The sequence below is a fragment of the Euleptes europaea genome, chromosome 11, assembly GCF_029931775.1.
Source record: "Euleptes europaea isolate rEulEur1 chromosome 11, rEulEur1.hap1, whole genome shotgun sequence".
NCBI lineage: Eukaryota > Metazoa > Chordata > Lepidosauria > Squamata > Sphaerodactylidae > Euleptes > Euleptes europaea.
In genome coordinates, this window is record NC_079322.1 from 51,292,546 (window position 1) to 51,318,791 (window position 26,246).

The following is a 26,246-nucleotide window of genomic DNA, read 5'->3' on the forward strand; positions in this document are numbered from 1 at the left end:
GCAGAAATTGCTATAACGAGATGTGATTGGTACGACCTGAAATCTATGAAATTGGTTGTGTGGTGTCTTCTTGGGATTGTATTAAAACATAAAACTAGAGCCTTCTGTCATCAGAAGCTTAGCAAAGATCTGCCGCTTGTTAATTTAGGGATGGTTAACTTGATGTGAAATTTGTAGAGACTTGCCTGAAAGGATGTTGATCGGAACCTGAAGATTTGCATTCCAACACTCTTTTTTGAATCACACATTTTCAAATAGTTGCTTCAAGAGACAGTAAGTGCTTTGCCAGAGTGCTTTGTACAGTTAATTGAAACATGTTCTGCGGAAAGCAATAAAGATAGTTGGGGGATTGGAAAACAAGTCCCAAGAGAAAAGACTGAATGAACTAAGCATAGTTTAGCCAGCAAAAGAGACAGGAGGGACACACTTGAAGCATTATCACACAAAGAAGGCACTGACTCGTTCTGTATTGTTCCAGAGGGCAAAACTATATTTAATGGGCTTGCTTTTCAGGAGGGTAGATTTCAATAGAATATTGGGAGAAACTTCCTGATAGCGATAGTTCTAGACAGGAAGCTTTCTGACTCTGCTGCAGAAAAATAAACAGGAGACGAGTGAGTGGTATAGTCCTTGATGGAGGTTTTCAAGCAGAGGCTAAACAGCCATCTGTCAAAGTTCTAGTTTAGATGTCCTGTACTGAGCAGGGTGTGGGCTAGATGTTTTGATCACATTGAATGCGGTTTAATCAGTGGCAACAAAAATACCTCATGATTATGGGTAGAGTCTTAGCCAACAAGATAAGGAGACAATATTGGGAGAACTGACCTCCCTTCCATGATTATTCTGAATAGTACTGTCTAATGACACAGGACAGCTCCCTTTAGTTTCTGTGGAAGTCCCCTGCATACTTTTGCTCTGATTGGGACACCTTTGTCCTTGCTTATACAGCTTTAACCCCAATGTAGCTTTAGTTCTTGTCTTATCCAAGTTGGATAAACTATATTGCAGTGCACTTCCGGGCCCTACGAAACGAGATGCATGTGAATGTGAATATTATCTCCAGCAGCAGTTTCTAGTTGCTACTAGAAGCAGGGACAGCGGTTGTTTGGTAGACATGTTTGGGCATGGAGTTCCACAGTGAAGGATATTCCACTGAAAAGCTCCTGCCGTGTTTTTTTTTCCACCTCAAAAATAACCAAATAGAAACTCTCTAAGCCAAAATTCATGTTAAAACTGCCCCCATGCTCTTGATAATAAGAATTTTTTGATTGGTAAATTTTAAATCACATCTGCAAGGCAGTCGAAGATGCTTCACAAAGATCAGACCAACCCTAATGAGATGCTAGAAGCTTCCTGTGTGGAACTCTCCAGGCTTTTTTGTTTTAAAAAGCATTATTTTCTGGAAACTGGGACTTCCGTCAAACATATAGAGAAATGTCCCTGGACATTTGGCTCCATAGTGTGGATTTTTTTTTTATCCGCACTCTCTCGCCTCATTCAGAATCAGATATTTGATTTGGTTTGAATGTCTATGTTTGTTTGGCTAGCATTCCCATCACAATTTGGAAAACGAGGTAAGGCGTCCTGAATTTATCTTTGTATATTTGTATACCTGAATATGAGAGACAGTGTGGTGTTGGACTAGGACCTGGGAAACCCAGGTTCAATTTCCAACTCACATCATGGAGGCTTGCTGGGTGTCCTTGGGCCAGTCACACTCAGCCCTGTCCCTGACTAGTATTTGGATGGGAGACCTCCAGGAATGTCAGGGTTGTGATGCAGAGGCAGGCAATGGCAAACCATCTCTGAATGTCTCTTGCCTTGAAAACCCTATGGGGTTGCCATAAGTCAGCTATGACTTGATGGCAAAGAAACCAACACAACAACCTGAATATATCTTTGAATGTATCTTTGTTTATCAAATGTGGATCTTCAAAGATATGTGAATCTCAGTGAGAGGAAAGTACATGAAATTTGCAATGTAATCCTAAAACAAAGTGGCAAACAGAAAGGGCAGCATGGTAGTCTTAAACACTCTTGGACCCAGGAACCACCCTTAACCCTAGCCTACAATACAGGACCCAAACTTTCAGGGTTTTTTTACAGTATAAGATGACCATCCAGAAAAGGAAGACCTTGTGCATTGGCAGACATAAAAAAAAAGGCATTCTGGCAGGTTCAGCATGACAGGTAGAGGTAGGTTGCAGTTGCTGAATTTCTGTATTTTTCTTGTTTGTTAACTGTACAAGAACTTTGTCCCCTGTCTGCAATTGTGGCAATAATGTTACTTGAATTCCCACCATTAGGAGTGGTGCCCTACTTTTGTTTGACTACCTGTCTGGTTAGGCAGGTAAAAGAAGAAGCTGCTGCCGGCTTGAGCTGTCTGCTATTCAGGGGTTCAGAAGTCATTCAGCCACTCTGGGTCTCTGCCAACGGACCCCAACAAAACTTTGTCGAAGGCTTTCACGGTCAGAGTTCATTGGTTCTTGTAGGTTATCCGGGCTGTGTGACTGTGGTCTTGGTATTTTCTTCCCTGACGTTTCTCCAGCAGCTGTGGCAGGCATCTTCAGAGGAGTAACACTGAAGGACAGTGTCTCTCAGTGTCAAGTGTGTAGGAAGAGTAATATATAGTCAGAAAGGGGTAGGGTTTGAGCTGAATCATTGTCCTGCAAAAAGTATCAAAGGTAATGTGCTAATCATTGTCCTGTAAGCATCAAGATAATGTGCTAATGAGGGTGTGGTATGTTAATATGGAACCATTGTATCCTGAAGTGATCTGTTAATGTGTTAATCCAAAGCTAATCTGTATGGCTATTGTGGACTGTAGTCTTTGTTAGTCTGGAGGTTTTCAGGACAGGAAGCCAAGCCTTATTCATTCTTAAACTCTCTTCTTTTCTGTTAAAGTTGTGCTGATGTTGATGAATTTCAATGGCTTCTCTGTGTAATCTGTCAGGATAAAGTTGGCTCATTTCATCATGTTTGGTGGCTTTGTGATAAAGCTAAAAACTTTTGGGATATGATATACAATGAGCTAAGGTTAATTCTACAACAAAACATCCCTAAAACTTCAGAGATGATGTTGTTAAGCATTATACCAGACCACATTATAACACAACAGACTTTTTTACTCTATGCCACCACAGCTGCGAGAATGGTATACGCAGCTAAATGGAAAATGTCTGAAATACCGGACAGAACTGATTGGATTCATAAAATGTTTGAACTAGCAGAAATGGCAAAATTGACTGAGTTAATAAATCAAAAAGATAATGATGAATTTGTTAAGGAGTGGGAGGCATGGATTGTTTATTGCAAAAATGAACTTAATGTGCAAAATGTTAAATGTTACAACTTAGACTAGGTTAATTTTCTTGTTTCTATTTTTCTTTTTTAATAACTGTAGAAAGTTTTACAAATTTTTTTTATAAAGAATTAGAAAATAATTGCTAAGAGGATTACGAAGATAAGTTAGAGATAGAAGAAGGAAGAGGGGAAGTCAAAGCAGGGGAAGATAATTGTTATATATATGTTAGTCTTAATTGAGAATTAGAAAAGATTGAAAGGTAATGTTAATTGATTGTATCGAATGTATGAAAAAACAATAACAAATTTTTATATATATAAAAAAAGAATGAATAAGGCTTGGCTTCCTGTCCTGAAAACCTCCAGACTAACAAAGACTACAGTCCATAATAGCCATGCAGATTAGCTTTGGATTCACACATTAACAGATCACTTCAGGATACAATGGTTCCATATTAACATACCTCACCCTCATTAGCACATTATCTTGATACTTACAGGACAATGATTAGCACATTACCTTTGATACTTTTTGCAGGACAATGATTCAGCTCAACCCTACCCCTTTGTGACTATATATTATTCTTCCTACACACCTGACACTGAGAGACACTGTCCTTCAGTGTTACTCCTCTGAAGATGCCTGCCACAGCTGCTGGAGAAACGTCAGGGAAGAAAATACCAAGACCATGGTCACACAGCCCGGATAACCTACAAGAACCCAACAAAACTCTTTTTCCTCCAATCCCTACACTGTCAGCGTTTGATTTAATAAAACCACATTAACAGGACAATCATAACCCATAATATCCCTTCCTATAATCCTATGTAAGACCTGTTGCTTGAGCATACCAACTTCTCTTAGGCTCCTCCACCCACACCATTCCACTGGCACTCTAGCCAATGCGATTGGAGGCCTCTTGTGGTCCTCACATTTGGAAGTTTTTACAGGCACTATATCTGTGAGACCCCTGACCTGGATGGCCCAGGCTAGCCTGACCTTGTCAGATCTCAGAAGCTAAGCAGGGTCGGTCCTGGCTACACTTGGATGGGAGACCACCAAGGAATACCAGGGCCTCTATGCAGAGGAAGGCAATGGCAAACCACCTCTGTTAGTCTCTTGCCTTGAAAACCCTACTGGGTCACCATACATTGGCTGTGACTTGACGGCACTTTACATACATATATCTGTGGGACATGAGATCGCACCTCTACCACCACACCTAGTGCAGAAACAGGCACTGACTGTGCCTGTCTCACCATATAGACTTTGTCCTTTCCTGAAGTGGACTGGGCCCATGAATTCACACAACAGAGGACCAAAGCTTTCCTAATCTGTTGTTAATGGTAAGGAGTAATGATAAGTACACACACCAGATTCTGGTTATGCTGTTACTTACAAGGTGGCCCAAGGCAGGAGGAAGAAACTGAAGCACAGGTTCATCACATAACGAGTCTGCTGATGCCACCTGGCAGCCTATTGGGACCTCAATCTGGTGTGGATTGGCCCTGCCACTCCTGTGAAATCTACAGTTCATGGTACAGTTAGTCCCATTCTTTAAGTAGGGATCCAGGGAGCCAGAAATCTGTGCTTAGCCACTGGGGTATTTGGTTCAGGCCCTGAGATGCTGTCGTCACTGGATATCCTCAGGTTAGAGAAGAAGAAGAGTTGGTTTTTATACGCCAACTTTCTCTACCTTTCAAGGAGCATTATACCGCCTTACAATCTCCTTCCCTTCCTCTCCCCACAACAGACACCTTGTGAAGCAGGTGAGGTTGAGAGAGTTTGGAGAGAACTGTGACTAGCCTAAGGTCACCCAGCAAGCTTCATGTGGAGGAGTAGGGAAACCAACCCGGTTCACCAGGTGAGAGTCCGCCGCTCATGCGGAGGAGTGGGGAATCAAAACCAGTTCTCTGGATTAGAGTCCACTGCTCTTAACCACTACACCTTGCTGGCTTTCTCACAGGACACTGCTGAAATAATTAGTATGGAATTTTAGAATTATATATCTAGAAGGTAGTTTCAGGTAGGTAGCCATGTTGGTCTGCAGTAGAAGAGGAAGATTTGAGTCCAATATCTGATGAAGGGAGCTTTGACTCTCAAAAGCTTCTACCCTGGAAATCTTGTTGATCTTTGAAGGTACTACTGGACTCGAATCTTGCACCTCTAGAAAGTTTTGAGTTATTTTGTAGAATTTGACTTGGAGAAAAGATTCTAGTGGGAGGTCAATATTGTTTCTCAATGTGTTGCCTAATTGTCATATTCGCATACCTAATATCTTTATCTGTATTCTCAGCTGAAAAGAGATTCCCTCCAAGGGGGTGTAACAGACATGATTAATAAAGGAATCCCACAAAATATCAGATAACTTTTACCATAGCAATCCCTCTTCAAAGCAGCAGGTGGCGGTATGTAGTAGCCACATATTTGTAACATTCCATTTCATTGTGCGGGAGTGTTTTTAAATAAACGGTTCATAATTAACACTTGCTTCATTTCGAAGAAAGGGCAAAGAAGAGGGAGAATTAAGCACAGTTAAAGAGAGGATTTGAAGAATGAATTAATATTTGTAGAGATTTGCATTAGAATAATACAATTACCATATTTTTTTTTAAACCGCGAATGCTATGGTGTCTAAAACAAAACAGTTGTGTTTTCTGGCAAATTTAGGAATTGGTAATATCTGTTTTGTGGGACTGTAATGTTCTTCAGTAAAAGATAATCTGTGACATAAACATCTGGCAATTTTAGGAAGTCAATGACCTTAGAAGGGTGTGACTATTGAGGATTGCACTGATAGTTTATTTCTCACTGTATTTGTTGTTGTTTTATCTTTTGAAAAATGGAGACATGACTTTTAGAAAAGTGCAGGAGAGGGACAAAGAGAAATTTAGCAGGCAAAACTTTTCCTACCCCTGCATTATAGTTAGAAGGAGTTTCATTTTATTGATTTCTTACTTGTTGCGAAGTTGTTAAATGTACAGGAGCTTGGCCAGAACAGAGCTTGCTTAGTTATTTAGTACCTTTTTAATGCCACCTTTCCTTCAAAGAGCTCAGGGCAGCATACATGGTTCTCTCCCATTGTATCCTCACAACAACCCTGTGGAGCAGGTTAGGCTGACAAAGACCGTGACTGTCCCACCTTTCTATGTCTCAACCTAACGTACCTCACAAGGCTCCTGTGAAGATAAAGGGCAGGAATGAGAACTTAGTATGCCACCCTGATCTCTTTGGAGGAAAGAAGGGATGAAAACATGAGACGGATTATTCACAATTCAAATAGAATTGTGTTCCTTTTTTGGCAGGCTGCCAGGGTGATAAGCAGCAAGTAGGGTTGCCAACCTCCAGGTAATAGCTGGAGATCTCCTGCTATTACAACAGCTCTCCAGCCGATAGAGATCAGTTCACCTGGAGAAAATGGCCGCTTTGGCAATTGGACTCTATGGCATTGAAGTCCCACCCCGCCCTCCTCAGGCTCCGCCCCAAAAATCTCCCGCCGGTGGTGCAGAGGGACCTGGCAACCCTAGCAGCAAGTCATCACATCAGTTAGTGATGCCCACTCCATCAAAACACAGAAACTCTTCTAAAAACTCTGAGCAGCTCTTATATTTTTTGTAATGGGAGATGTTAGGGCACTTGTCAAGTAGGATGAAAAGGTGTAGTAATCACAAACTCGACTGTGAACTTCCAGTTAAGGCCAATATTGTTTAGATTTCTATTTGAACAAATGCATGTTGTAGAGTTTCACCTATTTAGATGACAGGTCTTGCAGCAAATATGGGATGTGGCCAAGGCTTAAATTAATTTAATTTTCTTACTATGTGGTAAGTAAAAAATATGTTTTGTAATTTGTGAAAAAAGCCTCTCTTTATCTCTCAATCTTTTTTGTTGTTGCATGTAACAATAATGTGAAAAGCACAGAAGCTGATTCCTGTTGCAATTGGTCTCTGTTGTTTGGAACGAGAGACCCCAGATGGGCCACACGTGTCCATCTGCTTCAGATGTATCCATCATGTTAATGGAGAGCAGCAACACAGATGAGCATCAGCTGTACACAGAGTTGCCAGATCCCTCTTCACAACCAGCGGGAGGGTTTTGGGGCGGAACCTGAGGGGGATGGGGTTTGGGGAGGGGAGAGACTTCAATGCCATAGACTCCAATTGCCAAAGTGGCCATTTTCTCTGGGGGAACTGATCTCTATCAGCTGGAGATCAGTTGTAATAGCAGGAGATCTCCAGCTAGTATCTGTAGGTTGGCAACCCTAGCATCATCTGTACATGCAGTTTCAAATTCCCTTTCTGGGTCAGGTTGCTTGCTTTAACAATCAGTCCTTTTTTCCAGCCAGATACCATTTAGTGGATGGTGCATCACCTCATTGTGTTATGCGGATTCTGCAATCCTACACTTGTAAAGGATGAGGCAAAAAACTGTAGCTTGCTGCTGCACTACAGATGGTTTGATGAAAGGGATATTATTGATCTGTTAGTTCTTCAGTTCTGACCCTAATTAATTTCAGATCCCTAAAGTGTGCAAGCCCTGACCTGGATGACCCAGGCTACAGCGATCTTGTTAGATCTCAGAAGCTATGCACTGTTGGCCCTGGTTAGTACTTGGCTGGGAGACCACCAAGGAAGTCCATGGTTGCTACGCTGAGGCAGGCAATGAGGAGCCACCTCTGTTCATCTCTTGCCTTGGAAACCTTAAGCTGGCTGTGACTTGACAGCACTTTCCACCATCAGACTGTGCAAACATAACAAAATGGTTTAGGGAGCAACCCTAAGCAGGTTTATGTGGAATTAAGTTCCCTTTTAATCAGTGGGGCTTACTCCTGGGAAAGTGTTCTTAAGATTGTAGCCAGCCTTGGTTTTCCACAAAGAGAGTTAGTCATAGACCAACAAAGCCAAGCCAGACCAACAGTCGCCACAGTCCTTTTTGTGCATTGCTGTGGTTGCTGTTTCCCTATTCTAAGGTGATCCCAGCAACTATATTTTGCTGCAAGACTCCTGGAGGATGAACTTGGAAACCAGTTCAGCAGGCATATGGCTCTTTCATAACCAATAATAAAGTTTGGGCCTGTAGGATACATTAATGACATATGATGGAGAGTTTGTAGGGTCCCAAAACGAGGGGTTCAAGAAAAACAATTTTGGTAGACTTCAAATCTCCTTTATTTGACTAGAGTCAGAAAAAGTTCCCTGATAACCTACAGAAGGCGGGGAGAGACTTTTTCCAACTTTCTTCTGCATAGTTACACATAGTACCCCAAAAGGACCTAGTCACAAGACAGTCTTCCGGTTAAACCTTAATTGTGAGATGACATTGTTCTCAAGTGTATGAATCCATCCTTTGTTTTGAATCTCGTCTACTGATGCTAGGAAGAGGCAAGCTACATGTTCAGGAGAAGTACATGTTCCTTCTTCTATAAACTCCCTGGGTAAAAAATAATACACACATACACAAATAGCATGTCAGAGAAAAAGATTAGGACCATTTTCTTTGATATGCTGATCTTTAATGGGCAGGGGGCTTCTTCTGTAGCATTCAAAGATCGCATTCTCTAGCTGCATTCTGCAGTACTACTGTCCCAAGAGGACATTGTACCTTTCATTCGTAGGGCTGCAATACTAAACCAGGTGTTGGGGTCTAGTCCAACTTGCCACTTATTAGGGTTATCAACAGTCCTGGAGAAAAATGTTCTATCCCTTTGTGTGTGTGTGTTGTGTCACTAAGTTGCTTCTGACTTATGGCAACCCTATGAATTAATGTCCTCCAAAACATCCTATCGTTAACAGCCTGTCAGTTCTAGCAGACCGGGCAAGGACAGCTGTCGATTCAACACTGAAGTCACATTTTGGGAATGGGTGGGTGGGAGGTAGTTGTGAATTTCCTGCATTGTGCAGGGGATTGGACTAGATGACCCTGGTGGTCCATTCCAACTCTATGATTCTAGGTGTTGCAGACTGAGGGGTTGCAGACTGAGGGGTTGTATCCCTTTAACAAAGGTTAACGTGTGGAACTAGGCAAGCCAAGCTTTTCATGGCATGGTAACATCACCTGCTAAATAACATTCCATTAAGCCTCTATTAAAGGGTCAATACAACCCTATGAAGTCACCTTGCTTGGAAAATAAATTCCACAGAAGTCAATGGAATTAATTTCCTGTTAAACCCATTTTGTTCAGAAGGAAAACAAGAGCAACAAATTTACTCAAACAGAAAAATCAGTATGGGTGCAGAGATGTAATACAAACACTGATGCAGATACAATACGAGGTTTGATTGAGAAAAAGTACTTCCTTAAAAAAAAAAAAACGATTGATGGGTTTTGATTGGGAGATGAGAATTTATGAAAACAAGGCAGACAGACACTGGCTTTGTAGTTACAGTTGTTTGCAAAACTATTAGTTCCTGTTCCATAAATTGCAAATAAAGTATAACCAATTAACTACAAAGAATTAAGACCTTTGCAAATTCAGCCTTCAGATTACTCAGAAAAAGTAAAATACAGGCTTGGCTGTAGTAAGGTGCATTTGAAGCTGTGCTGCATCTTGCCACTTTTTTGTTTCAACGGGTAAGAATCAGAAAGTAAACATTAGGTGCAGAAACACCTTTTGAGGCACTTAAGCAAGGAACTTTACTCATTCAGTGGTTTCTTTTGGAACACTGGACATGCTTTATTTCAATTTTTCACAATTTATTTTAAACATCTCACATATACAAAATAGGTACAATTTTTTTTTGAGAAACGATTCTTTTTCTGCCCATTGTAGAGGATGAAAATGAAATTGAAAAGCACGAACACCTGATGTTGAAGAAGAGGAATGAAGATGGGGTGGGATAGGAATGATCCACGTGCTTAGTCTGGGGGGGGTGAGATGGGACATTCTGACTTTATTTCGAGACAGATTCCAAAGAAACAATACAACTTAATACAGAAAAGTCAGTGGTTTTCAAATGACACTAGCACCATTAAAGTTCAAGTATTGGCAATATACTCTGTAATATTGAAATCAGCACCTTTTGATTATGAATGGGATCAAAAGCACCTCAGTATGCATAAGGATGTGGATCATACTCAGCTTGAAGTGTATGAGGTAGTTCAAACCTTTTTGGAAGTTGTGGTTTTAAACTTCCTCTGTGGAAGATATTCAAAGGCCACAAGTGGTGCAAACTTTCAGGATTTTTTTATTTGGTTTTTGCTTTTTGTTTTTTTGTTTTTTACACAAAGGCTGACATTTTCCACAATATGATGTTAAAAATCTTGAAAAGACTTCCGATTCCTTTGGGGGGGCTGTATTAAATTGCATTGCACAACGTTCCTTAAATCCTGCTCCTTAAATCCTTTCTCTTTCGCCCAGAGTTTAAGCAAGTAGATGAACAGAAGAAATGGAAGGAGTCAGCTTTCAGTATAAAAAAAAGGAAATGGCAAAGAAAGAATATTTTTTTTTCATTTTAAGTTAGTTTGAGTTTGTTCATTTGAAACAGACGGGGCCAATGTCCAAACCGAATTCTTGGTCAGCGCCACCAATGTCCAAAGGTGCAATGTCCAGGATGGGCAAGCGAGAGGGCTTATTTGTTCTGTATTCAATGATTGTTTTGCCCCATTGGTTGGTCTTTGTCTGGAAGATAAGCGCAAGTGGTTAGCATAGCTGTGGAAGTGTACCGCGATGACTGTCGCTGGGACTCTAATAAGTGTCCCACTTCATTTACCGGTCTTGTCACCATCTTGCACCCCTCTCATCACCCAATCTCTGGAAGCTATCACCTTCTTGTATTTCTAATCCCCCTTATTAGCAGCCTCTTTCCACCTGCCCCCTGGCTCTTGCAGCTATCCTCGCATTGACTACACCCAGAGTATGACGCCGTTCCCATTTCAATCTATTTCCTGCATTTTTTCACCTAAGAACTACGGCTCGCTAGTGAGTTCCTACTGAGTGTCCCCAAACATCTGGAGACACAAGTCTCACTTTCACTTTACAAATAGATACAGATAGGAAGCAAACACAGCTGCCCTATAAACGGTGAAACTGATCCGGGTGAAAGGTACATCACCCTGAGTTAACCAATTATTCTGGAATTGCTACAGATTGACTAACAAATAGGAATGCGTATTTCCCAAGTGCTATGAGAATAAATCGGCGGTTGCTCCAAGTTAACTTTTTCTTGTGACTGAAGCTTCTGATGGTTGCAGGGAACGTGCCATTACTGCAGTGAGGGATGTTAATGCCATTCAAAGTGGTTCCTTAGACATTTCCCATACAGTAAAATCAACCTGTGACCCATAAACGTCAGTAATTTAGCTCTGGAGGTGGGCAAGCGATATTCAAAGATGTTTAAAGAGGCAAGGAGGTGGTACTTACAGAGCAGCCGTCTTCGAGAACACTGAAAGTGAATCTGCTGTTGCCTTCAGCTCGGAGTTCGACATCGTTGGATCCCTGCAATATCACTGCCTTCTTAAGGTTTCCTGTTTCTGCATCCATGTAGGCAATGCTGTTCTTGCAGTGGTAAGTGATGTTCTGAGAGGCATGATTAGCCAGCAGCCGCATGAAGGCAAGTTGGGTGGCCATGTCCTTGACAGTCACACCTTCCTCATTGTATTCAAACTGAAAAATAGAGAAAGGGAGAATCCTTCCATTAAATTTACTTGAATATTATCCTATGGATAATGTCTATGGATAAGCCAAATTAATGAGAACTGATATGTGAAAGTGGTGCAGTGGGGAAGAATTTGCGATCATCATTCCATAACAAGAAATAAGAATAGCAGGGTTATTATTTTTTGAATGACTTATATGTGCCAAAAAAAACTGGACTCCAATTAAGCCAACGTGAGTCCAGTTGAAAGATAGTTTCTTTGCATATGAATTGACTAAGTAATCAGGCTCCAAAAAATCTGGCAAAGGGAGCTTTGACTTTTGAAAGCTTATCTCAAAAATCTTTTTGGTTGCTAAGGTGCTATTGTACTTGAATCTAGCTGTTCTACTGCAGACAAAAACTATCTCCAAAAAATCTGTAAAAGGTGTTGATATGTAGGTGTTTTTAATTCATCTCTATGTGATTGGGACATGATAGAGGTTCAGAAATTTATGATTTCAAGACTATTTATAGAGCAAAAATTGTCCCCCACTCTTATAATACTTGATCTCAGAGTCACCTGATCAAGCTGACTGGCAGGAGGTTCAAATCTGACATGATGATTTATACATTGTATAATTCTTAATGGAACTCACTGCCACAAGATGTGGTAGGATTTGCCAGATCCAGTTTTGGAACCTCCTGGAGATTTGGGGATATAGCCTGGGGAGAACAGGGACCTCAGTGGAGTACAATGCCATAGGACGCACCCTCCAAATCATCCATTTTCTCCAGGGGAACTGATCTCTGTAGTCTGGAGATGAGCTGCAATTCTGGGGGATCCCCAGGTCCCATCTGGAGTCTGGCATCCCTAAGATGTGGTGAGGGCCAGTAGCTTAGGCAACTTTTTAAAAGGCCTTAAAACAAGGATTTCGAAGGCAAGCCAACAGAAGATAAGCCTATCAACATCTTATTAGTCATGATTCCAAATGGAACCTCTCTGTCCCCATTCAGTGTAACCCTTCAGTATAGAGTACACAGATCATTGATCAAAGACATCAGGGCAGTTCTGATAAGATGGTTAACAAGTATGTTCTTTGCTGTCTTGAAATGGGGATGTTTGCCCTTGAGGTACCAGGAGGACTGCATCTGTAGACCACACATGCACCAGAACCTATGATGATGTTTGGCCACTCACCTGTGTACCACCATTGATAATTTCTCCAAACCATATGTGCTTCTTTTCTGCTGGATTCCTGCTTGTGTACCAGTTCTTAGTTGGGATGTTTTCTGGATTAGCATGGATGCAGGTCTCACCAGTAGAGAAATCACAGAACACTCTGATGGCATCCATGGTGCAGCCTTGGTTAGGATCAATCCAGTAGAAGCCTACATTTTAAAAAAAGCAATAGGAAGAATGGCTTTAGCTTAATTTATTAATTAAAACATTTGCACCTGCCTTTCCCTTAGAGCTCAACATTGTTTACATTCCAAACATTAAATACATACAAAAATACCATAAAGCCCATTCATCCTTCCCCAAGAAAATGCAAGCTGCTTAAACCCCCGTTTAAAGCCCTTGCAAAGAGAATAGCCTTAGATCACCTGCTAAAAACCATTAAAGACAGTGCTCAGGGAGCCCTTTCCACAAGGTGGGAGCTGCTATAGAAAAGGAAGGGGGGGACACAGAAGGTGGCATATGCTCATATTTCTATACTTATAGGAATGTATGTATTTAATTTAATAAAAACTATGCCCCGCCTTTCTGTCCCCATAAGGGCCACCAAAACAGCTTAACAAATGAAAACATACATAATAAATGATACAGAGCCATTCGACACTCTGTGGCTATCCACAGAATTCATGAAGAAACTTTCACAAATCAACTCTGAACTAGTTTAACCAGCAATTTGAATGTTTGGAAATGGAAAAGAGTTTGTGTATTGGTGAGCAGGCAAAGCGGTGGGATCGTTTCATGTTAGCTTAATAAAACTCCTGGATTTGTTCTGAAGCCAGCACAACACACACATGGAAGAGATTTTGTGATGCAAATGAAGGAACCTGGTCTTCCATCTGTCCATCTCTGTCCGTGAGTGACAGAGGTGATTATGGGGCATCCTCGTGGTAGTCTTAGTAATTCTGGGGTCCAGGGCGGCGCCCCAGAACTACTGCCATCTGCTACGGCCTCCCACCACGTCGACCTTCTGCCACCAGAGTCAAGCAAGGAGTGGCCCTCACCCTCTGTGAGGTGGGTAGGCGCTCCCGAAGTTGGATGCCTGAGCCCCAGATGGGGCAGGTGCAAGGGGTGTGGCTGCTGACCCAGCTGCTCCCTTCGGTCAGGGGGGCAGGGCTGCAGGTGGTAAGAAGCCTCCCCCAGTGTGAGGCCCAGGTCAGCTGTCCCTATTGCCCGTTGGTTAAGACCATCTCTGACCAGCACCGACAGTGCGGTTTATCTTCTTGCTGCTGTGAAAGGGCTTGCCAAGCAAAAGGGACAAAAATAACCATGTGGGTGTGTCCTTATTCACCCCAGCTTGGACTGCCTTAAGTGGCATGTTCAGCTTTCACTGACCATCTGGACTGATGGAATGTTATGGCACTAACACGAATAAACTGCCAGAGCCTATCAGGACCCATACCAAACTGTGTATATAACCAGTGAGTCATCAGCGAAGCATTTAACGCTAACTTACCACTGGTCCATTCTGGATGGCTGAGTCTTAAGTCACGGCAGGTGCGTGCTGGATTTTTTTTAGAGCCTTCAGGGCTAAGGAGAGTCTCAATTTGGTTGTTCAATGTTTTCAGAGTGGCATCAACTTCATAGTCCTTAGGTCTGAGGGAAGGCTGATCAGCCCGGTAATATTCTGCATCGAAGCCAATGTCATATCCGCCACCACTGATACCAGGTGGGCCAGGAAGACCAGGAGAACCTGGTGGACCCTAAAAATACGAGTTGGAAAAAGTTGGAAGAAATGAGTAGGCATTTGTTTAAATCTAGTTCACATTGCTTATGTGGAAGGTCCATAATTCATATATCTGCCCTTAACCAAAGCCAGGGAAATAGCAAATCCCGACTGAAATGCCCAGTGTAGATGTGGTCCATGCTAGCTACGGTTAGGACAAGATGACAGGTGTGAAATATAGAGGTAAATTCAAAAGCACTCACCAGTGAGGCAAGTCTTTATTTTATTGAACATTAACATTAATGCAATTGAAACAAATCACTATATCCAATAGTAAAGCGTCTGTGTGGATGAAAACATCATAACAGCACAACCCACAGACAAAGTAGAGATCTCTGGTATGCAGGAAAATATTATTTTTTTAGCAATTAACCAAAAGAGAAAAAGAACACCCCACCCTAAAAACCATCCTTGTGAGGGCTGAAAATGTTCTAGAAGGGCAGAATGTTGAGGGCAGCTAAAAACAAGTTAAAAGTAAGTCAGTTACAGAAAAAAGGAGGGGAGGGGAAAATCAGAGGCTCAAGGCCCTGAGCGATCACAGAATCCTGGAGCAAGGGGGAAGAGATTTTGTGGGGGTAAAGTGGAATTTCCAAAATCTTGCCCCCTGCAATTCCTCATAGGCCCTCATCTTGTTTGATATGAATACCCAATATAGTCTTTGATTAGCTTGGTTTGCATTCCCCACTCCTTTATCTATTGAAATAGTAGCAAAGGACAGAATCTACAATTTAATGAAAAAATTGCTTTTATGCCATAAACCTAATGGTGCAATCTCACACCAGGGGCGAAAACGCATGGTTGCTTTAGCCTCCTTTATTTCGTTTCAGCCAGGATTCAGCCAGAATAGAATGTATGTGTTTCGTCGAACATGCGTTTGATCCTGGCTGAATCCTGGCTGAAACAGGGAATAAAGGAGGCTAAAGCGACCATGCATTTTCGCCCAAAGTGATACCCTTCCAAACTGGTTGACTTCAATGGACTTAGAAGGTTGTAACTTTTTAGGATTGTACTGGAAATAAGTCCCACTGAAATGAGTGGGACCTGATTTTGCTTAGGACAGTCTGTTGCCTGAAAATATGGACATAATGTATTTTTATTCTGTCTGGATGCCTCACTCTAATGATTCAATTATAGTGGAGAAAACTGGAATGATCTCTGTTTGCTGTGATCTTAAACACCCTTACACCACAAGTTCTGTTGATGTCCTATATGTTTTTAAATTGGGGGAAGGGTGTGACTGAAAATTATGCTCCACTGAAATAAATGGGGGTTACTTCTAATTAAGTTTGTTTTAAACTGGGGTTTGTATGTTATAAACCTGCTACAGATCACCCAACAAAGTGTCTCTGGGTTAATTTTGTGGCTTAGAGGAAAGCTTTGGCAGAATGGACCTTGGATAGTAGGTGAATAGGCAGATATATACAAGGAGTAACCCTTGATTATCCCTGACCTGGATGGCCCAGGCTAGCCTGATCTCGTCAGATCTCAGAAGCTAAGTAGGGTCAGCCCTGGTTAGTATTTGGATGGGAGACCACCAAGGAAGTCCAGGGTTGCTGTGCAGAGGAAGGCACTGGCTAAACCACCTCTGTTAGTCTCTTGCCATGAAAACCCCAAAAGGGGTTGCTATAAGTCAGCTGCGACTTGACGGCACTTTACACACACTCAACCCTTGATTTCCAACATATAATAAAATACACTTCCACCGAATTAAACATACTGAATATTAAAAGTGATAGTTCAGTTTGTAACTTTAGGATCCAAACTCATACTTACGGAAGGTCCTTGGCTGCCCTGAGAACCACGCATGCCGGCAGGCCCAACAGGTCCAGGAAGACCATTGCGGCCATCTTTTCCAGTAGGGCCAGAAGGTCCAGGAGGGCCCTAAAACAGGTGGAAGAAAAACTTAGTACACTAACTATGCTGTTAAAACACACGCACGCGTATCTCCTAGCAAAGTGGCCAATGAGGACTAAATAGGCTCCAGAAGGGATTGGATGTTGAAAGCAGCTGTGTATCAATCAAAGGGCAAAAAGGATGAGGGGAGGAATAAGCCTGCTGAAGCCCCCGAAAGATTGCAGAATCCTGGAAAGGAAATTCTGAGGTGGGGTGGGGGGGATTTCCAGATTGATTGTCCCTCTGATATTTCCTTGTGGGGCCTCAGCCTGTAATCAGCAGGAGAACTAGGTGTGTGTGTGTGGGGCAAACAATTCATTATTGCACCAAAGTGCAACATCATTTCTGGCACAAAACCGAAACTGACATAATTGTATTGGGTTGATGCTCCAGTATTTGCCCAAGCTCTAGAGTTTTGGGTGACTCCTAGAGCATCACCCTGACACAATGATGGCACTTCGTTGTTTGTTGTTGTGATTAATTACTAGCACATGGAATAGTAACAAGTTCCCGGTTGTTTATCCTTGTTTCGCAAAGAAGTTCAACCTGCTTCCTCAGACTGTGCAATTATTTCTGACTGCAATTTTGCAGATCATAAGAATGACCCATAGCTACGGATGCTAGCGTTCGTAACATCGGCTCAACCAGCAGTAACGGGATTTGGATCATTGGATTGGCCAATGTACGATCAGCTGACCGCGACTATGAACGTTGTCTATTAGTACTGCCTGATTCGTGGTGGTTCTCAGTACATCTTTATGAACTTTACGGACCTTACTGCCGGTCATATGAATTATTCCCTGGGGGCTTAATGTTCTGTAACATATGAAGTATTGAGAAGTGAATTGTGAAGCTGTATTGAGTTGTAAAGCCTATTATGGCCAATACATTTAGGCTACTTGTAGTTCAGAACTTTATTGAAAAGAGTGTTACGCATAATGATGTTCATATTGTAATATTACACAACTAAAAATTTCATATTTTGAAACGATTAGTGGCTGTGTGCTGAGATTATCTCCTTAGGGATTCACAACCTCCAGGTACTAGCTGGAGATCTCCCGCTATTACAACGGAACTCCAGCCGACAAAGATCAGTTCCCCTGGAGAAAATGGCAATTGGACTCTGTGGCATTGAAGTACCTCCCCTCTCCAAACCCCACCCTCCTCAGGCTCCGCCCCCAAAACCTCCTGCCGGTTGTGAAGAGGGACCTGGCAACCCTAGTTGAGAAGTGTTGGGGAGTGGCAGGCCTAGCCTCTCTAGTAATCACATACATCTTGATGTTTGGTATCTCACACAAATGGAAAACATTTTGTTCAACTGACATACCCTTGGGCCAGCAGGACCATTTATACCAGGTGAACCTTGTTCGCCATGATGACCCTATAAGATAAAAAAATATATAAGTAATAATAGAAACAGTATGCCCGTCCCCCTGCCCGCCGCTTTCAAAGTAGAATATTTCACCTAGGGCAACTGGTGAATTTTCTCTCTCTTTTTCTAGGGGAGGGGGGGGAGATAATCTTGGTTATAATTTGACCAAGAATTCAGCTTTATAACCTACTTGTACTGTGAAGTTTCGGGCACATGAAATATGAAGTAATAATTAAGAAATACCCCAGAGTATGTATAAAGCAACTTTCCCTTACTGCCATGCCTGTGGCCAGACTTTTTTTTTTTTTGTAAACGGGAGTTTAAGGGGATGAGGGTAGAATCCTTGCAGAAAATCCAGGGCATTGTTACAGGTCTCATATATACTTCTTTAGTTGTTTAAAATTGTAAGAATAAAATAATTTTTTAATAAAATTTAAAAATAAGGACTGGTGCTTGCCACTTATTGTAGTGCCTTTGCACTACTTAAACTAGAAGACAGGGGAGAGTTTAATGAGTGACTGGGTGGTTTATGCCTTCACGCTTTTCCTAATTTCCACAAGTAAATGGATTAGAAACTTTGCGATTTTTAAAAAAAAAGTTCAAAAGATATAAGAACATAAGAAAGGCCCTGCTGGATCAGACTAAGGCCCATCAAGTCCAGCAGTCTGTTCACACAGTGGACAACCAGGTTCCTCCAGGAAGCCAAAAACAAGAAGCCTTCACTCCCCCACACCCCCGCAGTATGTGTTTGGGATCAAATGGTAGAACTTCCAGGCCAAAAGATTCAATTTTCAGGTGGAAAGAATCCACAACACCTCTTTTTTTTTACAAATTAACTATTGGGCTCGACACACTGCTCTACCATCTGATGGGCCCCTGCTGTAAGGGAGGGGCTGTGGCTCAGGGGTAGAACCACTGCTTGGGCATGCAGAAGGTCCCAAGTTCAATCCCCGGCATCTCCAATTAAAGGGACCAGGCAAGTATGTGATGCGAAAGATCTCTGCCTGAGACCCTGGAGAGCTGCTGCCGGTCTGAGTAGGCAATACTGACTTTGATGGACTGAGGGTCTGATTCAGTGTAAGGCAGCTTCATGTGAGCTAATGCACATATTCTACTCAGTTATCATAGTACTAAAAGGCAATTTCATGAAAAAGGAACTTCATAGAGTTAGAATAGGGGCTAAGAGATCCAGATTCAAGTCTCCACTCTGCTATGAAGCTCACTGGATGACCTCAGGGGTGCCATTTTCTCTCAGCCTATTCTGCCTCACAGAGCTGTTGTGAGGCTGAGAAAGGAAAACTATGTATACTACCCTGAACCCTCTGGAGGAAGTTCAGAATAAAATTATGATCAGTATATTCATAAAGATAACCCTTTAGTAGCAATCAAACCAGAAAGACTCTTGGATCCTGTGACAGATTATATGGGAAATGGTTATCTTTTTCTTTATCTGTGAGACGTAATTTCTCAGGTGTATAGCCATGTTGTTCAGAGAACACACTTACAGCGATGCCAGGCAGCCCCTGAAGTCCATTATGTCCTTTAAATCCAGTCATGCCCCTGGGTCCTTTGTCACCAGGAACACCTTTCTCGCCACGTGCACCTTGTGGGCCCTGGGGAATGACAGAACACAGGAAACATTAAAATTAGAGGTTTCAAACATTCCTCAGCTCAGAGTTAATTTTGACCCTCTTTTTAGTGTTTACATGCCCAAAGAGGTCTGTCTTTGTTCAAAAACATGTTCTGTTTCATAAATTTTAGCTGGTACCATTTTCATGTTTAGCCGTTGGTGCCACCCACTTCTATTAATCTACTCAACTTCTACTGGAGCAGACCACATTTAGGTTTTTCTATTTAGTTTGCTTATATCCTTCCACAATCTCAAGTCACAGGGCAGATGACACAATTTTTTGACCTTGCATTTAAAAAATGAATAAGTTTGCCACATGCTCTCCCTTTACCTCTGCCTCTTAAAGGCTCTCAATGCACACAAGCAACTATATGAGCCAAGGGGGTTTAGCTAAGGGCCCCATGAGTCCCCATCCTGTGCCCTCACCACTTCCAAATCGTTCAAGTGAAGGGAAACTACCCTATTCTTCACACCCGACTCAGCCCAATGTTTCCTTAAGAGTCATGTACCCTTCTGACTAATTCTGATACCTCCGCTCCCATTCCTAGCCCCATAAAGTCTACAGTCACAAAATGAGACTCTCCTTCTAAGGCTGCCAACCTGCAGGTGGTGGCTGCAGATCTCCTGGGATTACGACTGATCTCCAGGTGACGTAGATCAGTTCACCTGGAGAAAATGGCCGCTTTGGAAGGTGGACTCTATGGCATTACACCCCATTGAAGTCCCTCCCCAAACCCCACACTCCTCAGGCTCCACCCCCAAAATCTCCAGGTATTTCCCAACCCAGAGCTGGCAACCCTATCTCCCCCCCACCCAGACTTACAGCAGGACCTCTTGCTCCAGCTGGGCCAACAGAACCAACTGGACCGACGGGACCCTGAAACAATAACACAAACACACTCAGACGTGGTTGATTTCTCATTATACTAACAAACCCTCTTTACTCGCTGGGGGGCGGGAATCAGTGAGCAGCTTCTGACTCTGACTAATACAAAGAGAATGGTAAGTACAAGAAAATCACCCTTCCTATTCTCCACATTTTTGTGCTGTCCGAAAGGAAACTTTGGCATGTCCTCCCGTAAAGAGAAGCATGCATATGGGCGAAGCTTGTGAACCTCACCACTGGGGCAGGGAAAGAGATGTGACAGTGTTATGGCAAAGGTACATATTATGTGGAAAGAAAAAGATCTGTTCTGTCACATTATGTAACATCCAAAGCGGTTAATAGCAAATGGTGTTTCCAGAAGGCACTGTTTTCTTGGGTGTGGTTGCAAGTGGACATCTGTTCCAAGGATGCCAAATAGTATAGTGGCTCCAAGCCTGTATCTTATCATATTGTGCACGTACTGTTTATTTTATTCCCATAGGGGACAAAGCAATGCTCATGCAAAGGGCTCTGGGAATTTCAACCTTCCACTTCAATGAGAAGTTACATGGAACAGAACTTTCTGCTCTTTTCAAGACAAAGGAGCAGAGATTAATGTGGACAGGCTGAAGAGGATATACGGGCATTAAGGATGTTTTTGTGCATATCTGCATTTGTCTACCTTTGAACACAAATGTAGAAAGATGAGAAAGCATGGAGAGCCCATGTAGTGTTACAGAGTTGGACTAGGATCTGGGAGACCTAGATTCATATCCTCCCTTTCCATGGAGGCTTGTTGGGTGACCTTGGGCCAGTCTCTCTCTCTCTCTCTCTCTCTCTCTCTCTGCTTTGGGTCCTCATTGGGAAGAAAAGTGGTGTATATATAAATAAATAAATGTGTGGGTCAGACATTGCATGTAGCCCCAGATGATTATAATTACCATGAACATCTCACCCTATCTCAGTGAGTTTTCTGGCCCCAACTCTAACAAAACAACAACCCAGCTCAATAAATAATTACAGTTAATAAATTCAATTAAAGCCCAATAAAAGTTTGTACAAGTTGCAGCCGACTTATGGCAACCCAGCAGTGTTTTCAAGGCAAGAGACTAACGGAGGTGGTTTGCCATTGCCTTCCTCTGATTCTGATATTCCTTGGTGGTCTTCCATCCAAGTACTAACCAGACCCAACCCAGCTTAGCTTCTGAGATCTCATGAGATCAGGCTAGCCTGGGCCATCCAGGTTAGGGCAGCCCAATAAATAATAACAGATAAATATAAATTTGCACCTGTTTCGTATAAGATACACAAAGTGCCAGTCTGGTGCACATATGGCCTTTAAGGCCTTTAGCCCTGATGGTTTATATGGATGCCTTAGGTAAAGATAATTTAATGTTACTTAATGGAAGAAGTTTAGATCACATACAGCTTCACCACGATTTCCAGGTCTGCCGGCAGGACCGACAGCACCATGGGGCCCAGGAGCGCCAAGAGTACCAGAAGGCCCAGGGCTGCCAGGACTACCACGTTCACCCTACAAAGAAGAATGGGGGAATAAAACAGACAGTATAGATAAGTACATAGGGAAATGGCTTTTGATAAACACAGACTGGTTTATGCTTCAAGGGCCTGATTACCTTATAACCAGGAGCACCATCACGACCTGGAGGACCATCGTTACCGGGATTTCCCTGTGAAGAAGAGAGAATTAATGTCACACAGCTATTTTAAACAGTGTTCTTCACTAAATGTGAAATACCACTACAGCCTCCCCTCCCTGCAGACCTTAGAACAGACCTAAATCTGGGCCAGAATAATAATTCCCCATTTCCCATAATTTCCCACTTCCATTGTGACAGCTTGGCCCTAAATTACAAGTATTAAACAACAGACAGCGGCTATGTGCAGAACAACAGTATGTTCATCATCTGACTTTTCAAATATACCAAGTCCTGTGACAGGTATAACTATGAACAAACTGTAAAAAGGTAAAGGTCCCCTGTGCAAGCACGGGGGCTTCCTGACCCATGGGGTGAAGTCACATCCCGACGTTTCCATGGCAGACTTTTGTTTGCGGGGTGGTTTGCCAGTGCCTTCTCCAGTCATCTTCCCTTTACCCCCAGCAAGCTGGGTACTCATTTCACCGACCTCAGAAGGATGGAACCTTGAGCCGGCTACCTGAACCTGACTTCCGTCGGGATCGAACTCAGGTTGTGAGCAGAGCTTTTGACTGCAGTACTGCAGCTTAACACTCTGCGCCACGGGGCTCCTATAGCTGTATAGTAAAATATGTAGCTGTATAGTAAAATATGAAGAAAGTGACAGGAGGGAGTAGCAGTCCATAAGTGAGCAGTGCACAGACCAGTGGACGTTTTGTTGCTCGGGCAATTTCCTTAGACCCTGGTTCTTATTTCAAAAGTAGTTTGCGACATCTTCAAGGGGTCTTTGAGCAAACATGGTTCTGTAAGGGTCATGGAACTGAGGAACTATAGAAACATACCAATGTTTTAAAATGTATTGTGTATAATGATTTTATAATATCAGCTTCTCATCGCAGAGCCGTTTCCAGTGTTCAGCTCTGAAGGGGAACAGGAAGCACAGGTAAGTCATGCTCCCCATTTTCAGGCTTCCAAAAGGAGATGCATGTGATATTTAGGCAGTTACACCTCAGGCATATCTCCACAGATACGATATACAGCACCTCAAGCCAGAAGAGGAGTCACCTTCATTTTAAATGTCTGAAGCCAGTTATACCAATTGCTTCATTAAAAAAAATTGTGATGAAAAAGTGTACAGTGTTTTGATGAATGAACGTACTAAGAGAGGCTTGCAACTGAAGACAAGAGATCTTGTCTTCTCTGCCTGTAATTTTAATGGTAAGTGCTAATGGTTGACAAAAATCTGCAGTAGGAGATAAAGGCAAGACCACTGTTTAATGCACTCTACCTTGTATTACAGCCAAATTTAATTAGCACAAATGTGCTAATCCAACCAAGGACTCTTAGATATACACAAACATTTTTCTCATTGCAAAGTGATTCATTTTAATACGTGTCATGGCAACTTCCATATGAAGAACCAGCAAACATTCATTTTTTGTCACTGACTATCATCAGAGGAAGACAGGGTGCTTAAGTCTGGACTGTGTCCTTTGCACACTAAATAAACCTGATTTTTTAGGCTTTCAGAATTGGTAAAGGTTGCTTGATATGAAATGATTCATGACCTCCCAATATTTCTCAGGATCCAACCAATAATGAAACCCTTCTTCAAGATTCCTCTGATTTCAATGGAAAAGTTAAGCATGTGGCTTAACTCTCATCCACTGAAAGCAACAAGTCCTAAAGTCAATAATTGTCAATAATTTCCTAGTCCTGTTTAAATACACAAAACACTTCACAGCTTTGATCTTATTTATTCATCCCAGTTCCATTGGACTAAATTCCAAATAAATCTCAAACACTATCTCAACATGAAAGAAAACCAGTTTGGTGAAGCAGCTTTTGTGTGTGTGTTTAGTGCTGCCAAGTGACTTCCAAACTATGGCGACCCTATGAATTAATGTCCTCCGAAACATACTATCGTTAATTGCCATGTTCAGGTCTTGCAGACTGAAGGCCATGCCTTCCTTTACAGAGTCAATCCATCTCCCGCTGCATTATACACTGTTGGATATTTTAGTTTTCACTCAAAATATATTCACATTATGTCTCTCCCCCCCCCCAATAATTACCATAACCAAAAAACTAAATGTTGTTTAAAAATATTCCAGTGAACATTTACTTACATCACGTCCAGCTTCACCATGAGCACCATTCAAACCAGGGGAACCGATGGGGCCAGAGGGGCCACGGGCACCTGGAGGACCAGCAATGCCAGCAGGCCCAGGTTCACCCTAGAAAACAACAGTTGGGATACATTTCACTGCTGTTCACATGCTAGGATGGAAAGACACTCTCTTACAGAAGTCCATTTTGCTATTTAAGTGACTGTCTAACTTTAATGACTGTCAATAGTTAGCCCTAGGTGTTGGTACAGAGCATAGAAACGACGGGGCTCCTGCTCAGAATGCTTCCAACTGAAACATGGAAGGTGTGCATCGTTTCCAGTATGCAATAAAGTGAAGGCACCAGGACATGCTATCAATTTGCTTTAGCAGTGATGGTGCAGGCAGAGGATAACACTGCCAGGACAACAGAGCAGCACGTGTCGCTGATCCATGTGTTTCTATTTCACCCAATATCTGACCCAATCACTGCCCTAACTTCAGGGACATGCCCTAGCACATGAACTGCCAAAATGATACAATCACTCTCGTCTGGCAAGGACTGGGGACAACCAACCTGAGAATCCCAGCGGAGCTTGTCCACCAGCACAGTGTTACTTCCTAAAAGGTACAGCCACAATGTACTGACTAGTAGAATCAAGCCCAAAATCAGAAGGTCAGGACTCTAAAATCCTGGACATCCTTTGTTTTCTCTGCACTGCCATTTCAGGCCAAAAGCAAAAACTGACTATGCAACGAAAGTGTCCTACATTTTAAGGTGGATTTATAGTGGGCATTCAGGTATGGACCCACCCACTGAACATACATAAACAACTGCTCTCTAAGCTGCACACAGCTTTGGCTTATGAAAGGGGGAGAGGGTTTTTCAATTGCCTTGCAAGCCTTGTGAATAAACTGACATTACGTCCACCTGTTACAACTGATCTCCAGCCGATAGATAGTTCACCTGGAGAAAATTGCCACTTTGGCAATTGGACTCTATGGCATTGAAGTCCCTCCCCTCCCTCCTCAGGCTCCGCCCCAAAAACCTCCCACCGGTGGCAAAGAGAGACCTGTCAACCCTACATATTTGTCACCTGTATGAAAACTGGGCAAATGTACTCACCAGTGCTCCAGCAACACCTGGGAGACCACGCTCTCCCCTAGAGCCAGGCAAACCAAGGTTACCAACAGATCCGAGAAGACCCTGAGGACCTGGGGAACCAGGAGGACCCTGCATAAGAAGACAACAAAGGACATTTTTCCCCAAATCCTATTTACAGAGTAGTGCATTTCTCAATTATACAGACTTGTGGCTGTGAATACATTCTCATGCCATAACAACTCCATTACTATTTTTTGTGATTATGTTTACTGAAAAAATATTCCCCATAATGATGCTCCTGCTTCCAAAAGAGGATAAAAAACCTTGGGTCGAGGCCTAAAAACTGCAAATGAAGTCGACTTGGTGAGCCACAAGTCTGCGGTATCAAACAGTAAAAGAAGTATGTGAAGAAACCCATATTTGGGACTAAGATTGGGTGGCTAACTAAGCAAACTAACTAAACCTAACAATAGCCACTTGAGCTTGGGAGTTTATACCTGCAGATTAAGTACAAAATACTATTTAAGGCAGGATAAGATCTTCTAAATATCCCTATTTAAATTTCCTCTTTAGCCTGAAGTTTGGTATGTCGGTTCCGTCAGTCACATCAAAAGGTTTTGCTGTTTACTACTTGGCCTGTTTGTAGGTATCTGAACATAGTTGGGATACATGTTTACATTGGATTTATGGTAAAAAACATACTTATGATCCAAAAACCACATGAACAGCTGAACAAATTTATGCTACTAATGTAAACTGAGTGTGAACAGACTAAGAA

The 26,246-nt window shown here is 42.4% G+C and overlaps 1 protein-coding gene across 1 annotated transcript in view; it reads right to left on the reverse strand.

Annotated features, from left to right (window-relative positions):
* Positions 1 to 10,503: 10,503 nt before the first annotated feature.
* COL1A2 (collagen type I alpha 2 chain) overlaps positions 10,504 to 26,246 on the reverse strand; it is an 84,936-nt gene continuing 69,193 nt past the window's right edge. Inside the window, exons 41-52 of the mRNA XM_056857216.1 lie at positions 25,490 to 25,597; positions 24,385 to 24,492; positions 22,235 to 22,288; positions 22,024 to 22,131; positions 20,556 to 20,609; positions 19,608 to 19,715; positions 18,058 to 18,111; positions 16,611 to 16,718; positions 14,568 to 14,814; positions 13,076 to 13,266; positions 11,664 to 11,906; positions 10,504 to 10,922 (exon numbers count right to left, since the gene is read on the reverse strand). Coding sequence (XP_056713194.1) covers positions 10,776 to 10,922; positions 11,664 to 11,906; positions 13,076 to 13,266; positions 14,568 to 14,814; positions 16,611 to 16,718; positions 18,058 to 18,111; positions 19,608 to 19,715; positions 20,556 to 20,609; positions 22,024 to 22,131; positions 22,235 to 22,288; positions 24,385 to 24,492; positions 25,490 to 25,597 — 1,530 coding nt within the window. The 3' untranslated portion in view covers positions 10,504 to 10,775. The remainder of the gene's footprint in view (positions 10,923 to 11,663; positions 11,907 to 13,075; positions 13,267 to 14,567; positions 14,815 to 16,610; positions 16,719 to 18,057; positions 18,112 to 19,607; positions 19,716 to 20,555; positions 20,610 to 22,023; positions 22,132 to 22,234; positions 22,289 to 24,384; positions 24,493 to 25,489; positions 25,598 to 26,246) is intronic.